Source organism: Podarcis raffonei, chromosome 5, assembly GCF_027172205.1.
Source record: "Podarcis raffonei isolate rPodRaf1 chromosome 5, rPodRaf1.pri, whole genome shotgun sequence".
Classification (NCBI taxonomy): Eukaryota; Metazoa; Chordata; class Lepidosauria; order Squamata; family Lacertidae; genus Podarcis; species Podarcis raffonei.
This window is the reverse complement of record NC_070606.1, coordinates 95470338-95487933: the sequence shown is the minus strand read 5'-3', so window position 1 is coordinate 95487933 and position 17596 is coordinate 95470338. Positions and strand designations below refer to the sequence as shown.

At 44.3% G+C, this 17596-nt stretch overlaps 1 protein-coding gene across 1 annotated transcript; it reads left to right on the top strand.

Moving 5' to 3' along the window:
* The first annotated feature begins 72 nt into the window (after positions 1 to 72).
* LOC128413474 (cytochrome P450 2J2-like) lies at positions 73 to 9965 on the top strand. The gene is made up of 8 exons (XM_053387475.1): positions 73 to 305; positions 2082 to 2231; positions 2435 to 2595; positions 2978 to 3154; positions 3450 to 3591; positions 4115 to 4302; positions 4849 to 4990; positions 9778 to 9965. Exons 1-8 carry the CDS (start codon positions 143 to 145, stop codon positions 9963 to 9965), a joined length of 1311 nt encoding a protein of 436 aa, XP_053243450.1. The 5' UTR covers positions 73 to 142.
* The last annotated feature ends 7631 nt before the right edge of the window (positions 9966 to 17596 follow it).

Here is a 17596-nt window from a genome sequence, read left to right as displayed (position 1 = left end):
CTTTAAAATAGTAGCTTATGTTTAAAAGGGAGTGGAGAGCTCCACCCTGCCAGAAGCTGAAGAAGGGTGTAGGTCACATACTAACTTGAAATCGCCTCCTCCATATGATTGCTTCTCGCCTCCACTTTGATCCCAATGGCAGATGGCAAAGCAATATGGAAACGTTTACACTATACGAATAGGACTTCTACCTGTCGTAGTACTGTCTGGCTTCCAAGCCGTGAAAGAAGCCCTGATCAACCATGAGGAAGATTTTGTTGACCGACCGGTGACCCCTTTCCTTAGAACAACATTAAAAGGAAGGGGTAAGTTGTGGATAATAAGATGTTTTACTTGTCTTCCCCCCAGGGAACTCATAAGAGTTGGAAGATTGAGGGCAGACAAACAAAAGTACTTCACACAGTGCAAAAATTAAACTAGTGAATTCAACTACTGAAGGCAAGTTGGAGAGCTGTGGAAGATGCTTAGATATGGTTGCCATATTTCACAAAGTAAAAACCAGGACACCCTGAAAGATCCCCCAAATTAGGTAGACCCCAAAATTGTTGAGCTTTGGGGGGGGGGTTTACAAAAACACAAATCTTCAGTTAACTTACCAAAGATCCAGGACTAACCACCGCCAGTGTGGTGTAGTGGTTAAGAGCGGTAGTCTCCTAATCTGGGGAACCGGGTTCGCGTCTCCGCTCCTCCACATGCAGCTGCTGGGTGACCTTGGGCCAGTCACACTTCTTTGAAGTCTCTCAGCCCCACTCACCTCACAGAGTGTTTGTTGTGGGGGAGGAAGGGAAAGGAGAATGTTAGCCGCTTTGAGACTCCTTAAAGGGAGTGAAAGGCGGGATATCAAATCCAAACTCTTCTTCTTCTTCTTCTTTCCCCCTGGATGTCACTTCCACCTTTGAAATCCCAGTATGGCAGCCCTAGCCTAGACAACTTTCAGGGAGGATAAAGCTATTCATGGCCACTAGCCACTATGGCTAGTGAGTCTTTCCCCACAAGCAGAGGCAGTATGCTTCTGAATTCCAATTGCTGGAAACAAGAGAAGGAGAACGTAGTGTTGAACTCAGGTCCTGCTTGTGAGCTTCCAGCGAGCATCTTGTTGGCCACTATGACAGGAGGATGAGCCATCAGGCTCTTGTTACTGTAGAGTGCAACCATTAAGGAGCTAAATTTAGAACCTGTTATCATCAGGAGCTGCAGCAATAATCCACTATTAGACTTTTTCGCCCCCTTCAGTCCCTTTATACTCTAACATTAAACACTTTAACTGAGCATTAGTATTAAAAAGAAAGTGGGAAATGGTGTATAAAGTCGACCACTTAACAACATTTAAGTAATATTAAAAAGTGTTAGAATTTAAGGGAGCTGGTACAATGAGCATGAAGGTACCCCATGTTAAGAAGTCACAATTCCGGTAATCAACAAAACCCTATGGATTCTACGGATTTATCTGTAACCCTTCTATAATGAATAATTACCAATTACTTAAAAATAATAACAAAGAGCGTCAACTGCTACAGCTGGACACCTTGGGTGATGACTAAGTGCCTCTTACACACCAGACAGAAGAGTACTTGAAATTAGTTCTGATACAGTGTCCTCTTTCTCTGTATGCCCTGTCAAATAAGATGCTATAATACATGGGTAGGCAAACTAAGGCCTGGGGGCCAAATCTGGCCCAATAGTCGTCTAAATCCAGCCTGTGGACGGTCCAGGAATCAGCATGTTTTTACATGAGTAGAATGTGTCCTTTTATTTAAAATGCATCTCTGGGTTATTTGTGGGGCAAATTTCCCCCCCAAAATATAGTCCAATCCCCCACAAGGTCTAAGGGACAGTGAACCGCCCCCCTGCTGAAAAAGTTTGCTGACCCCTGCTATAATAGTTCCTAGTTTTACTAGACATAAGGGCAAGGAGGTAATTATAAGGCATCTTGTCTAGTTTTGCTGTGGTTCAGCACCAGCCTTGCATTTCTTGCATGCATAAGCACTTAATTTGGCCTCTTCTAAGCTGGCAACCAACCCAACAATCTTTTGGGCATGAGTATTTGTGACCAATAATTTTTCGTTTCTTGATGGCTTCAGGAATTGTATTTTCAAATGGTCACACGTGGAGGCAGCAGAGGCGGTTTGGTATAGCTACTATGCGGAAGCTGGGGCTGGGGAAGAAAGGCATGGAGCACCAAATAGAAGAGGCAGCCCATCGTCTTGTGGAGGTCTTTGCAAATTCAAAGGGTATGTGATACAAGGGTGATAATGCTGGCACATTCCAGTCTGCTGAAACCTTTATTTGATCTATCTATGTTGGGGGGGAATGTCATGTATTTTGCTTGTTTTCTTCTGGAACAAATTATTGCTGGAGATTCCAGTATCCTTCCACCCTAATGTGAAATTTATCAGCTTGACAGTAATATGACAGTAAATGACTTCTTTTGCAGGACAGCCATTTGATCCATCGGTACCAATCACGAAGTCAATCTCCAGTATAATATGTGCTTTGACATTTGGAAACCAGTTATCTACAGATGATGAAAACTTTAAGAGATTGCTGGAGATACTTGAAATGAGCTTACAATTTGGAGGCAGCTTTTTCCATGCTGTGAGTTCTCCCCCCCCCCTTATTGAGCCAGACAGATCTCCCCAATGTCCTAACCCATGGCCAGTAGCACTCAGAAAACCGTTTTGGTCGTGGATAGAGTGTTGGGCATAGATGGAGAAGGCCTGGCTTTAAATACCTGTTTGGTCCCTCTTTCTCAGCCTAACCTTCCTCACAAGGGTTGTTGTAAGGTTTAAAGACGGGGAGTGGGTGGGAATATTCTTCCTTTTTGTAAGGTCCTCAGATCTTTGATGACATTTCTTTTCTCTTCCCCAGAATTTTGCATAAGTTGTTCTGTTTGCAGTCATGGACAGATAGTACCTCTGATATTTAGTACTATTCTTTTCAAGTTATAAATAAACATTTGGATTTTGCTTCCCTTTAGCTTTATGAAATGTTCCCATGGATCATGCAATATCTCCCAGGAACTCATAAAAAGATATTTTCTGCCTATGATGAGGCAATTTCCATTGTGCTGAAGGAGATAGAGAAACATAGGGAGCAACATTCCCTGACTGAGCCACAGGACTACATTGATTTCTATCTACTTCAGCTTGAGAAAGTAGGTACAATATCCTCACTGTATGTGAATTCTGTTCATCACAAAAATGCATACCCTTGGCTAAAGTAGGCAAATATATGCAAATCTTAGTTAAAACAACACACAAAATTGCTTGATATTAGAAGAAATTGCTTTGCCAAGCTGTGTATACTAGGTTAGGCAATACTGAATACAAAAATGTGTATATTAAGAGAAAATTGCACAAAAATACTGAAGAATTTTCATGAACACCAAAAAGTGAAATGCTTTAAGTCTGTTGTAAAATAAATTTAATGTTTATCATTATCCTTAACAGACCCAGAATGATCCTTATACTACATATGATGAAGATAATCTGGCTGAGTGTATTCTGGATTTTTTTGGTGCAGGGACAGAGACAACTGCTTCTACTCTGAAATGGGCAATGCTCCTTATTGCAATTCATCCAGAAGTCCAAGGTAAGAGCAGTGCTGGATTTAGGGCACCGGAATTTGTCCTTGTTTAGGGCACCCTATTACCGAAGTCTGAGCCTAGGGTAAGAGAGACCTGTTCAGTGACAGCAACAGCCCATCCTGATCCAGGAATGAAATGGTCTGTATTCCGTCCTAAGACTTCTCTCTCAATCTGGAAAATACTTCCTTTCTATTGGCTCTGCCCAGAGCAGGAAGAAACCTCCCTTCCTCTTTTGCAATCTAGTTTCAGTCTAATTCTTCAAGCCTAGAAAGAAGGGTGAACTCACTCGTTCTTACTATTCCATCCTGAGACTTCTCTCTCAATCTGGATAGTATTCAACAAAACTCCACAAAGCTCTCATACATAGATTTATTGAAGAGAATCAAGGCACATGTAGAAATATTACTCACATTCCAATAGTCTGTTGTTTAGCTCTGAATGAAGATGGTTAGAAAGCTTTATATGAAATTCTCTTTGGAGTTTGTGGAGTTATGTAAGAACAAGTGAATAAATATTCTTTTCCCTCAGATAAAGTCTACAAGGAGATGGAAGATGTTTTTGGTTCCTCTCACTCAATCTCCTATCAAGATCGTAAGAAACTACCTTATACCAATGCAGTGATTCATGAGATCCAGCGTGCTAAATATATATTGCTTTTTGGGCCACCTAGGCAGAGTGTGAAGGATGTAAACATACTTGGTTATCCCATTCCCAAGGTACAGACTCTGCTTTCTCTGCTTCATAGCCATTCGGGTCCACTGTGCACATTCTCTCCACATCTCTTCTCTATATATTATGTGGACTGAAAATAACATGAGCCTGGTGAAGTTGATTTCTATATTAAGAGATGTATTGTTTATTTATTAAATTTATACACCATCCTCCATCCAAGGATCACAGCAGTTTACAGTGTAAAAACACAAAAATACATAACATAATAACAAACAAAACAATAACCCAGCCATGCCTGCAGGTGCAATTCTGTTAAATCAGAATTGCGCAAAAGCATTTTTTAAAAAGAAAAATGAACAAGAAATCTGAGGTTTAATCTTGTAAGCTACTTGGGAATTGGGGAGGGAGGGATAAAAATACATACTGTGGATATTTCCTGCTAGCCTTCAACCAGTGGTGTAGGCAGCCAGCAGCAGAATGGCAATGAGCCTGTGCCAACTGAGTACGCAGAAAAATTGGGTCTCAACAACCCGTTTGCAAGATAATGCCCTGCCTGGATGTAGGCTGAGTCATTTGTTTCTTCCTTGCAGGGAACCTTTGTTATTCCAGATCTGCGCTCTGTTCTTTACGATCTGAAACAATGGGAGAATCCTAGAGAGTTCAATCCAAATCATTTTTTGGACAAGGATGGAAATTTTGTGGCTAGAGAAGAATTTCTGGCATTCGGAGCAGGTAAATGATTAAGTGATTCATAACCATGTTTGCCGGGTTGCTTCAATGAGGTCAAGCTTTGATCAGGAAGGTGTGGTAGGGTACAAAATATAGGTGGCATTGCAGTACCAGGCACACAGCCAACAGAAATGAACTTTCATCTCGTAGAATGGATGCTATGAAGCAAACACTACAAGCAGCAGTTAAAACAATTGCTCTGTGAGATACGATCCTACTCCCACATTGCAGTGTTTTTAGCCAATGAGTGAATGTGGTTGGGTATTGGAAAGAGCAGAGATCTCAGGGCAGGCAGAAAGAATAAATAATAATAATAATAATAATAATAATAATAATAATAATTTATTATTTATACCCCGCCCATCTGGCTGAGTTTCCCCAGCTACTCTGGGCAGCTCCCAATCAGTTAAAAACAGTACAGCGTTACATATTAAAAACTTCCCTGAACAGGGCTGCCTTAAGATGTCTTCTGAATGACAGGTAATTATTTATCTCTTTGACATCTGATGGGAGGGCGTTCCACAGGGCGGGCACCACTACCGAGAAGGCCCTCTGTCTGGTTCCCTGTAGCCTCACTTCTCGCAATGAGGGAACCGCCAGAAGGCCCTCGGCGCTGGATCTCAGTGTCCGGGCTGAACGATGGGGGTGGAGACGCTCCTTCAGGTATACAGGACCGAGGCCGTTTAGGGCTTTAAAGGTCAGCACCAACACTTTGAATTGTGCTCGGAAATGTACTGGGAGCCAATGCAGATCTCTCAGAACCGGTGTTATGTGGTCCCGGCGGCCACTCCCAGTCACCAGTCTAGCTGCCGCATTCTGGATTAATTGCAGTTTCCAGGTCACCTTCAAAGGTAGCCCCACGTAGAGCGCGTTGCAGTAGTCCAAGCGTGAGATAACTAGAGCATGCACCACTCTGGCGAGACAGTTCGCGGGCAGGTAGGGTCTTAGCCTGCGTACCAGGTGGAGCTGGTAGACAGCTGCCCTGGACACAGAGTTAACCTGCGCCTCCATGGACAGCTGTGAGTCCAAAATGACTCCCAGGCTGCGCACCTGGTCCTTCAGGGGCACAGTTACCCCATTCAAGACCAGGGAATCCCCCACACCAACCCGCTCCCTGTCCCCCAAAAACAGTACTTCTGTCTTGTCAGGATTCAACCTCAATCTGTTAGCCGCCATCCATCCTCCAACCGCCTCCAGGCACTCACACAGGACCTTCACCGCCTTCACTGGTTCTGATTTAAAGGAGAGGTAGAGCTGGGTGTCATCTGCATACTGATGAACACCCAGTCCAAACCCCCTGATGATCTCTCCCAGCGGCTTCATATAGATATTAAAAAGCATGGGGGAGAGGACAGAACCCTGAGGCACCCCACAAGTGAGAGCCCAGGGGTCTGAACACTCATCCCCCACCACCACTTTCTGGACACGGCCCAGGAGGAAGGAGCGGAACCACTGTATGACAGTGCCCCCAGCTGCCAGCCCCTCTAGACGGTCCAGAAGGATGTTATGGTCGATGGTGTCAAAGGCCGCTGAGAGATCCAGCAGAACTAGGAAACAGCTCTCACCTTTGTCCCTAGCCCGCCGGAGATCATCAACCAGCGCGACCAAGGCAGTTTCAGTCCCATGGTGAGGCCTGAATCCCGATTGGAAGGGATCCAAATGGTCCGTTTCCTCCAGGCGTGCTTGGAGTTGTTCAGCAACCACCAGCTCAATCACCTTGCCCAAGAATGGCAGATTTGAGACTGGGCGATAGTTGGCCAAATTGGCCAGGTCTAAAGATGTTTTTTTAAGAAGCGGTTTAATGACAGGTGGTCGGTTTCACTTGTCCAAGCAGCCTGTCCACATCCTCGGAGGTAACAGATTGGAATTGATCCCATGTAACAGGACCAGACAGAACTCTAGCACTCTCCCGCCCTGGCCCTGCTCCCACGGTGGAGTCTACCTCCTTCTGAATCTGAGCGATTTTATCTGCAAAAAACTTTGCAAAAGCATCGCAGGAGATCTTGGGGTCCCTACCAGGCCCCGGTGGTACAGGTGGTTCCGATAGATTGCGAACCACCTGAAAAAGTCTCCTGCTGCTGTTTTCTGCAGATGCAATGGAGGCGGCGAAGAAGGCCCTCTTCGCCGTCACCATTGCCACTTGGTAGGCTCGACGTTGAGCTCTAACCCGTGTCCGGTCTGATTCAGAATGAGTTTTCCGCCACCGGCGCTCTAGCCGTCTCAACGATTGTTTCATCACCCTCAGCTCCGGGGAAAACCACGGGGCTGTCCGGGCTCCATGCAATCGGAGAGGGCGCTTCAGAGCCAGACAGTCAATAGCCCTGGTTAACTCCGCATTCCAGCGTGCCACCAGGGAATCAGCTGAAAGGCCATCAACTTGGGATAAAGCATCCCCTACCACTCTCTGGAAGCCAATTGGATCCATTAAGTGGCGGGGGCGGACCATCCGAATCGGTCCCACCTCCCTGCAGAGGGGAAGGGTTGCGGAGAAGTCCAGTTGCAACTGCTGTGTAGCAGGCAGATATTCAATAGGTTAATCTTTTTCTAGTATAGATATACAAATATGGGAAAGCTTCACCTGCTGGCATTTTGTCTTTTATTACCTGTGTGTGACTCATTCATTATTACTGAGTCCTTTGTCCACCCCACCCGTGAAAGAGAATACAACTTTTCATATGGAATAAAGTGGATGCATATTTAATCCAAATTTGTGTTTTCTTCTGCAAGTACGTGGGACGCGGGTGGTGCTGTGGTCTAAACCACAGAGCCTAGGGCTTGCTGATCAGAAGGTCGGTGTTTCAAATCCCTGCAACAGAGTGAGCTCCCATTACTCGGTCCCAGATCCTGCCAACCTAGCAGTTCAAAAGCACGTTAAAGTGCAAGTAGATAAATAGGTACCACTCAGGCGGGAAGGTAAACGGCATTTTGGTGTGCTGCTCTGGTTCGCCAGAAGCAGCTTAGTCATGCTGGCCACATGACCCAGAAGCTGTCTGCGGACAAACGCAGTCTCCCTTGGCCAGTAAAGCAAGATGAGCGCCACAACCACAGAGTCGGTCACAACTGGACCTAATGGTCAGGGGTCCCTTTACCTTTACCTGCAAGTACGTAGAGACTCTGAAACAGGTCACAGTAGCCTTCTCAACCCAAGGGAAAACATGGGGGTGGGGAGGGTTGAGTCACATACTTCTAAGCAACCTCTGTTGCCAGTTAACTGGCAAGCTATCTATACATTAAGGGTAACTCTAGACAGCATGTTGTGAAACCTACTGAAAACAGTAAGATGCTCAAAGACCGCCTTGAAATTTGAGAACAGTGGCAAGCCATGTAAAGAAAAGTCATAGAACATGGCTTCAAATGAATTGTTTAGGATACATTTTCACTTTTGAAGCATTACTGTCAGCTGTCAAAACTCTGGGGAGAATGCAAATAATTAGCTGCTGAATCTAGGCTGTAATCCAAGAAGACTGTTAATGCTATTCTTCAGCAGCAGGAAAGAGATGAACAGAGCTCTTCTCCCTGCATATATCTGGGACAGGTGATTTCGTCTTCTTCCTTCTCCTGGTTAGTGAGTCAATTGATGGAGTGTGTCACACTGAGCTATCAGACTTTCATCATCAGCCTCCCAGCAAAGCCTGAGAATAGTCACAGGACCTTGAGCTCCAGCTCTGGTAGAAGATGGGAGGTTTCTGAAGAGGCTGTCAGCACTTTCCCATTCAATTTAAGCAAACAGCAGAAAGAGCACTCCCCATCTATAGCTTATGCCTGCTCCATAGAGATGATTGGTGCACAGCTTAAAGGTCTTATCTTAAAGGCGTTTCTCGATGCAAAGGTCTACAGGATGGCTCTTCTGCCAGGGGATCTCTTAGGACAAAAAATCTGGTTTGACCAGTATTTTTGACATTGCTATATTCAGCGTCTGGAACCTTCTCTTAACACTCCAAGTATTGATTAAATTCTAACATTTACTAAACCTAGAAATTATGAGGAGGATCAGGCTCTCCATGAGGTAGAGCTTACTACAATGATCCAAAGTTTAGGGGATCCTTCTGCCCCCAAACTTATAGCTCAGTTGATTAGAGTGTGGTGCTGATAACACCAAGGTTGCAGGTTTGGTCCCTGTATGGGTCAGCTGCATATTTCTGCATTGCAGGGGGTTGGACGAGATGATCCTCAGGGCCCCTTCCAACTCTAGAATTAATGATTCTATGATTTTATATATTTGAGGGAAAACAGACTAAGAAGAAGATCAACAATGGAGAACCTATGCATTTTTTAATAATAATAATTTAAAAGGAAACTGCTAATTCCAGGAGGCAGAACTTACTACAATGATCCCATTTTTAATGCCATCTTTCCCAAACCAAGTTCTTCTATGACAGAGTATCCCTATACCTTACTTGGTTGTCTCTAAGGAAGAATACCTGAAGTTCCATTAGCCTCATGAGAAATAGGGGAGGATCTTATGCTCTCCCAAAATATTATGTATAGTATTACTGAATTTGTTTTCAGGATGCAGAACATGTGGATAGCTATACTTTTGCAACTGTCTACATTTGGTGAAAGTTATTGGTGGCACTTGAATCATATGACAGTTAAAATTAAAGTTACTGCTAAAATTGGGTTTATAGCAGTGGGGTTTTCCATGAGACCACTTTTGGTGGTAGGTAGGAAACTTGGCCCACCCAGATTCCTTACTGAGATTTTAAACTAGTTTTAAACTAGTTGCTGAGAGTTGGATTTGGTGGGAAATGTTTTGCTCACTTCCCACTTTCTCCTTATTTCCTCTTCAGGAGCCCGTGCGTGTATTGGGGAGCAGATGGCGAGGATTGAGCTGTTCATCTTTTTCACTAGCCTGCTGAGGGCATTCAGCTTCCACATACCAGAAGCAAAGAAACTCAACAAAGAACCTGTAACAGCGTTGACAATGCATCCCCGTCCTTATAAACTCTGTGCTGTTCCCCGCAGCAGTTCATCGTAAAGCATATACTGTAAAAAATAATAATACTTCCAGCGTCTTATATCTTGCTGTAAATTTCTACATCGTTCTTGTTCTCTTCATCCAACATGTATTACAGGAAGTTGGACTAGATCCCTTTCAACTCTGCAATTCTCGAATTCTCGAATTCTGTGGCTTTCCCTTGGTTGCTCAGGTGCTACTTTAATTATGTGGTTTGTAGCTACATCTGAGTTTTTAAAATACTCTTTGGGCAAGATATGGAAGGGATGCTACAAACAAATCAGCTGTTGTGCAGAGGATCGGGACAATGAAGGTTTTCTTTGGAATTTAAACAATGTGAAAGGACAATGCCTGCTGTTGACTGGAATTAAGGGGAGTGGGGCAGATTCTTTTATGTTTTATTACCATAGATAATTTGCTATGATGTGCTTGAGAACAGGGGCTCAATACTGCACAATCTAAAAAACAAGTTATAAACTTTTTTCATTACTATCTTATATGCACTAAGGGATTTCATGGGGAAGAAGCCTCCAGTTTGAGGAACTACTGAGTGAGATCCCATGGTCAGAAGCACTCAAGGAGACAGGGGCCCATGATGGATGGGAGTTTCCTAAAGGTGAAATATTGAAGGCCCAAATGCAGACAATTCCAGCAAAAAAGAAAATTGGGAGGCATCTAAAGAAACTGGTTTGGCTGCATAAGGAGCTTACAGATCAGCTGAAATTTAAGAAGGGTGTGTACAGGCAACCCTCGATTTGCACAGGAGTTGCATTCTGGGTCATTGTGTGCAACAGTGGAATGCATGTAAGCCCTGCTAAGTATAATAATTTAATTGACACTGAAATGGAGAAATTCCACTTGAGTGTACTAAGCTAGAAACAGCTCTCTCTGAGTGCCTAGATGAGTTTATCATTAACTATTGTTCTTGTCCTCTGCTACCTAACGCATGAGTGTTTAACCTTAGGTCACATAAGAGGCATTGAATTACAACTTCGCCATCTTGGAAAGGTGGTGGATGAGTCGTTCTTATGCTCTGTGAGAGTAAGATGCACAGCCTCAGGCAAACTGGAAGCTGTAGGAAGAGAGAGGCCTCAGCTTTTAGGTCTGTTTGGAATTATCTTTTATTTCTAAGATGCCGAGCCTGTGCTGAACGGCACAAGATATTATATGGAATTATTTGGTTGAATCATTTACTGCTTTTTGTTCCACAATTAAAGTTTTGAATCAAACAGATGGGTCTAGACAATTTTTATCCATCCAGTCAATTCAAGCTGTGCAATATTAAAATCTGAAATAAGCCCACCCCGTTACACCCACCCCACCCCCTTTTACTGCTACTTCCAGGTTGTGGTAAAGCACATGTGCAATGATCATTGCCTATATAAGAAATGGAAAAAATGGGAAATCACAAAGGAGGAGCATAAACAGGTAGCTAACAGATGCAGGGTGAATGTCAGGCAAGCTAATGCTCAGAATGAGTTGAGTCTTGCAAGAGAGGTTAAAAATAATTTTAAAAGCTTTCTTCAGCTATGTTTCAAGCAGAAGAACAGGTGAGGTTCCTACAGACTGGAGGTGAGCAAAAAAGGAATACCCAGGTAACTACCAACCAGTGAGCTTGACATCGATACCAGAGAAGGTCCTAGAACAGATAATTCAACAGTTGGTCTGTGAGCACTTAGAAAAGAATGCTATGATTACTAAGACCCAGCATGCGTTTCTCAAAAGTAAGTCATGTCAGATGAATCTCATTTCTTTTTGATGGAGTTATAAGCTTGGTGGGTCAGGTGAATGATGTGAATATTGTGTATTTTTATTTTAGTAAGGCTTTTGACAAAGACCCCCATGATATTCTCGCAAGGAAGCTGGTAAAATGTTGGTTGAACTAGGTAATTGTTAGGTGGATTTGTAGCTGGTTGACTGATGGAACCCAAAGAGTAGTCATTAATGGTTCCTCATCATCCTGGGAAAAAGTGACAAGTGGGGTGCTGCACAGTTCTGTCCTGGGCCCATTGTTGTTTTAAAATGACTTGAATGAAGCAATTGGTGAGATGCTCATCAAATCTGCAGATGACACCAAACAGGGAGGGCTGGGAGAAGACAGAACCAGAATTCAAAATGACCGTAACAGATTGGAGAACTGGGCGCAAGCTAACAAAATGAATTTCAATAGGGACAAATGTAAGGTTCTGCACTTAAGCAGGAAGAACCAGATGCATAAATATAGGATGGGGGACACCTTGTGGGAAATAGCAGATCTTCAGCCAGAAGTTTATGGAAGTGAGGCACACCTTAGCTTCCACTCTAACCAATCTCCAGTCATAACATGGCGTCTGATACACTTCTAGGGACTTGTACCACCATTCTTAGGAATTATGAATGAACTTGCTCTAAACAGAAGAAAAGGGAAGGTGGTGGTCCTAAAATGGTACCATATAACAGTTGGGCCAAAACTTTAGCCTGGTATAGTTTTGAAGATGCGTGAGTGTAGTGGCCACCCCTAGTCTGGAGAAATTTGAGGATGTTATGCACAGATTTATTTATTTTTTACCATTGTTGGTTACTTGAATGTTATGGGCTTTCCTTGAGCCAGAGGCCTGGAAAATTACACCTAGATATTAAAGGTCAGCACATCTTCAATTTTATGGCCTCCAATGGCAGGGGCGTAGGAAGGGGGGCGGTGGGGGCACTCCGCCCCGGGTGCCATCCTTGAGGAGGGTGGCAAAAAGGCTTGAGCTGCCAACGCCACAGCACACAACGGCTCGCCCCGGCACCGCAGCGCGCCCCGGATCACACCACCCCCTGCGCAGCTCGCCCCAATGCTGATGCCGCAGAGCACAGCGGATCGCACTGGCCACCCCCCTGCACAGTTCCCCCCACCATTACCCCACACTCCTGGCTGGAGAAGGCAGGGGAGAGGATGGGAAGAAGGAAGGCGAGCAAACAATGGAGGGGGCGGGAATGGGTGCCCCCCATCCTGTCCATCCCTATGGGTGCCGCTCGCCCCATCCCATTCATCCCTATGGGCGGTTCGTCCAGCCCCAGGTACCCGAGAGGCTTCCTCCGCCACTGTCCAGTGGTCCATGTTCTAATCTTGTTTACCAAATGCCTTTATCTTTGGGGGGTTTTCTGGTGATTTATTGTAAGGGAATCTTCATTACAATATTCTTCTAAGGCTGGAATCATTGATAAAATTGCAGCAGCATCTGCATACAGCAGAACTGAAATCCAATGATGGTGTAGCTTGGAAGAGTGGAGCTTTTGTCTGCTTAGGCTTTTAACCAGGTCGATAAAAGCCTTCAATCAATGTTTGTGGCCTCTTACTTGTGCCAGAGATTAGATCTAGAGATGGAATCAAAGGCCCCCTTTAGATCAATAAAGGCGACGTATAGTGGTACCCCCCTTCATGGATCACTGCCTTGCCGTGGCGAAGGGGCTTGAAGAACTCAGAGAAGCTATGAACTACGCCGAGCAGGGCACACAAGATGAACAGGTCATAGTGGAGAGTTTTGACCAAACGTGATCCACCTGGAGGAGGAACCGGCAAGCCACTCCAGTATCCTTGCCAAGAAAACTCCATGGACAAAGACAACAGGCATATAAAAGTTATGACGCTGGAAGATGAGCCCCTCAGGTCGGAAGGCGTCCAACATGCTACTGGGGAAGAGCGGAGGGCAAGTACAAGTAGATCCAGAGCTAATAAAGCAGCTGGGCCAAAGCCGAAAGGACGCTCAGTTGCGGATATGCCTGGAAGCGAAAGGAAAGTCCAATGCTGTAAAGAAAAATATTGCATAGGAACCTGGAATGTAAGAACCATGAACCTGGGTAAGTTGGAGGTGGTCAAAAATGAGATGGCAAGAATAAATATTGACATCCTGGGCATCAGTGAACTAAAATGGACGGGAATGGGCGAATTCAGTTCGGATGACCATCACATCTACTACTGTGGGCAAGAAACCCGTAAAAGAAATGGAGTGGCCCTCATAGTCAACAAAAGAGTGGCGAAAGCTGTACTGGGATGCAATCTCAAAAATGATAGAATGATCTCGATACGAATCCAAGGCAGACCTTTTAACATCACAGTAATCCAAGTTTATGCACCAACCACTGGTGCTGAAGAAACTGAAATTGACCAATTCTATGAAGACTTACAACACCTTATAGAAGTGACACCAAAGAAGGATGTTCTTCTCATTATAGGGGATTGGAATGCTAAAGTAGGGAGGCAAGAGATAAAAGGAACAAATGGCAAGTTTGGCCTTGGAGATCGAAACGAAGCAGGGCAAAGACTAATAGAGTTACGACAAGGCTGTATTTTGTCTCCCTGCTTATTTAATTTATACGCAGAATACATCATGCGAAAGGCTGGGCTGGATGAATCCCAAACTGGAATTAAGATTGCCGGAAGAAATATCAACAACCTCAGATATGCAGATGACACAACCTTGATGGCAGAAAGTGAGGAGGAATTAAAGAACCTTTTAATGAGGGTGAAAGAGGAGAGCTCAAAATATGGTCTGAGGCTCAACATCAAAAAAACGAAGATCATGGCCACTGGTCCCATCACCTCCTGGCAAATAGAAGGGGAAGAAATGGAGGCAGTGAGAGATTTTACTTTCTTGGGCTCCATGATCACTGCAGATGGTGACAGCAGCCACGAAATTAAAAGACGCCTGCTTCTTGGGAGAAGGGCAATGACAGGCCTAGACAGCATCTTGAGAAGTAGAGACGTCACCTTGCCAATAAAGGTCCGTATAGTTAAAGCCATGGTTTTCCCAGTAGTGATGTATGGAAGTGAGAGCTGGACCATAAAGAAGGCTGATCGCCGAAGAATTTATGCTTTTGCATTTTGGTGCTGGAGGAGACTCTTGAGAGTCCCATGGACTGCAAGAAGATCAAACCTCTCCATTCTTAAGGAAATCAGCCCTGAGTGCTCACTGGAAGGACAGATCGTGAAGCTGAGGCTCCAATACTTTGGCCACCTCATGAGAAGAGAAGACTCCCTGGAGAAGACACTGATGCTGGGAAAGATGGAGGGCACAAGGAGAAGGGGACGACAGAGGACGAGATGGTTGGATAGTGTTTTCGAGGTTACCAGCATGAGTCTGACCAAACTGTGGGAGGTAGTGGAAGACAGAAGTGCCTGGCGTGCTCTGGTCCATGGGGTCACGAAGAGTCGGACACGACTAAACGACTAAACAACAACAACATAGTGATACCACGCTCCATGATGAGTATTTCTCCTTGAGATGTTGGAGCATCATATAGTGGTCTATCTTACTCTTGCCTTCTCTAAATCCCACCTGTTGAGATATACTCAAATGAAAATCAGCTACTCTGCACTCAAATTTAACTGCAGGTTCTTATAATATGAAAATCACAAAGGCACACTCCAACAACAACAACACCACTGACCCCTGCAGGTAATTGCTGCCGTTTGGAATGAAAGCATGTTTGTGCTCAACTTGTGCAGCAAGAAAAAATAAGTTTCCTCAGGAAATCAACCTTTAAGCTCATGAATAAAAAGACTGGGGTGTAATGCTGGTTTCTTTCTTTACACCTGATGTTACTATCTAGGATGAGGCTTCATTTACACCTGAAGCCTGATCCATTACCTCCTGTAGCTGGCACCCTGAAATGGGTTTTAGTTACACAGCCAGCACTATCCAAATATTATCTTCTCCTTTAGCGTCTATCTGTGGCAAGAGTAAAATAGAAGGATTCCCTCGATGCCTAGATCCAGGTTTGGGGCAAGTACTCTTTAATGAGAGAGCCCCAGTAGAGATTAAAAATTACAAAACATGCAGCAAAGTGTGGAAATATAGGCAGTTAAGCTTTAAAAGGTCCCTTTCGAAGTTCCTTCCAAAATCATGCAATTCCCTTAGTATAGAAGAGACTGTTGGTGTAATTTGAAAAAAATGGGTGAAATTGCACTAAGTGTTTGGCCCATGTCTTGAGCAGCCCATCCTCTGTGTCTGGATTCTGTTTAGAGCTAGCATGCCAGCTGCACTGGGTGGCTTAGAACCCACGACCATCGGCAACCATCGGACATAACCATTGTACGTAACCATCCTCTGCTACCATTTGTTGGAAAAACGCCCGGGAATGCCGCCACCTTCCCAAGACACCGAGGTGTCTCTCCGATGGTCACCCTCTGGCTGTAAATTGCCCTCAGTCCAGAGAGACCTGTAATAAGCGACCCCTCCATCCTGAGAGGAGCACACTCGTCTTCTAGCATCCCACTGCAGAAGAAAGAGACAGTCAGTAGCTACACACTACTTTATTTACAGACTCATCCACCCTCCCTTTCTTTAAGGGATGTATGTGTGTACAGAGGCAGCTATAAGGCCAAGACTGCATTCAGCAGCATTGGCAGGAGTGTGAAGTAGCCACTGAGAAGAGGTTTTGCTCAGTGCAAGGCTATCAGCAGAGAAGCTGAAGATTACATGCTGTAAGGTTCAGTATAGCATGGTGAGCTAGCATGGTAAAGTGCTAGTGGATCTCTCTGTACACTTGTATCATTGCAAGGTTTACCGTACTTTTAAGTAAACAGGCACTGTCTTTATTGTATTTTTGGCACCTGTTGAAGAATTTCCTCTTCAAACATGCCTTCTAAGTGATTACTTTTATCGCAGTCAGTATCTGAATTTAGCTGAAATTGTTTTTATATATCCAATGGTATTAACTCTTTTCACAAATGCAGTTGTTTTGCATATGGTTTTTACTGTACCGTGGAATCACTTTGAGATGCTTAATAAGAAGCATTTAGTAAAGGAAATAAACAAACATGGTTCCTATCCCCAACACTGCACAAACACACGTTTGTGGCAGGGAAGAAACCATTCACAGCTGAAAATGGCAGGTTCACCATGATTGTGTGGGCGCATTGTATGGATGCTTTTTAGAGGGCACCCGCACAATGCCAGCACCCAATCATGGTGAACTTTATTTCACCTCAGTTCTTCCATTTTCTCAGACCTCATAAACTACCCCCACCCCAAACAGAAAAGTAGCACAACCTGCACAGTTGTAGATGCCTTTAGCACTATTATTCTGCCTTTTGAAAAGGTGGGGTTTTGTTGTGGGCAGAGACAGCAACATAGAAGGCTACCTTACCATTCTTCTATTCAGCTCAGTATTGTCAGCACCAACTGCCAGCATGTCTCCAGCTTTCAAAGAGGAAATCTTTCCTAGCCCTACCTAGAGTTACCCTACAGTGTGTCCATTTGAAAACCGATATGCACTATCCCAGCAATGGTGGCACAGAAAGTATCTACACCTGACCAATGGCATTGTGGGCTGGGTGTATAGCATGATCACAACCACCATTTCCTTCTTGATTCATCTGGGGCATGTGCACAGTGGAAAAGGCGTAGAAAACATAATAATGAGGAGGGTTTTCACATATCAAGTAGCCACCCCTAGGCAGGATCTAGAATCAGTCTAGAATGAAAGCAGTATGTTGAGGACAAGAATGAACGATTCTGGATCGAAAAAAGCTACATTTTTGTGCTACAAATAGGTTAGTATGTCAACACAGCACAAAACTCCACCACTGACCCATCTCAGCATGCAATTCTCCATTTTAAATGTCCAATTCAGCACTTAACAAAGAAAATACAATGACTCCATAAGCTGAAAAAGAGCAGATTCAA

Coding starts and splice junctions, on each gene's coding strand:
- LOC128413474 (XM_053387475.1), top strand. CDS start 143: ATGGCAAAGCAATATGGAAACGTTTACACTATACGAATAGGACTTCTA. Junction 2,596..2,977: donor GAGGCAGCTTTTTCCATGCT/GTGAGTTCTCCC, acceptor GCTTCCCTTTAG/CTTTATGAAATGTTCCCATG. Junction 4,991..9,777: donor ATTTCTGGCATTCGGAGCAG/GTAAATGATTAA, acceptor TTTCCTCTTCAG/GAGCCCGTGCGTGTATTGGG.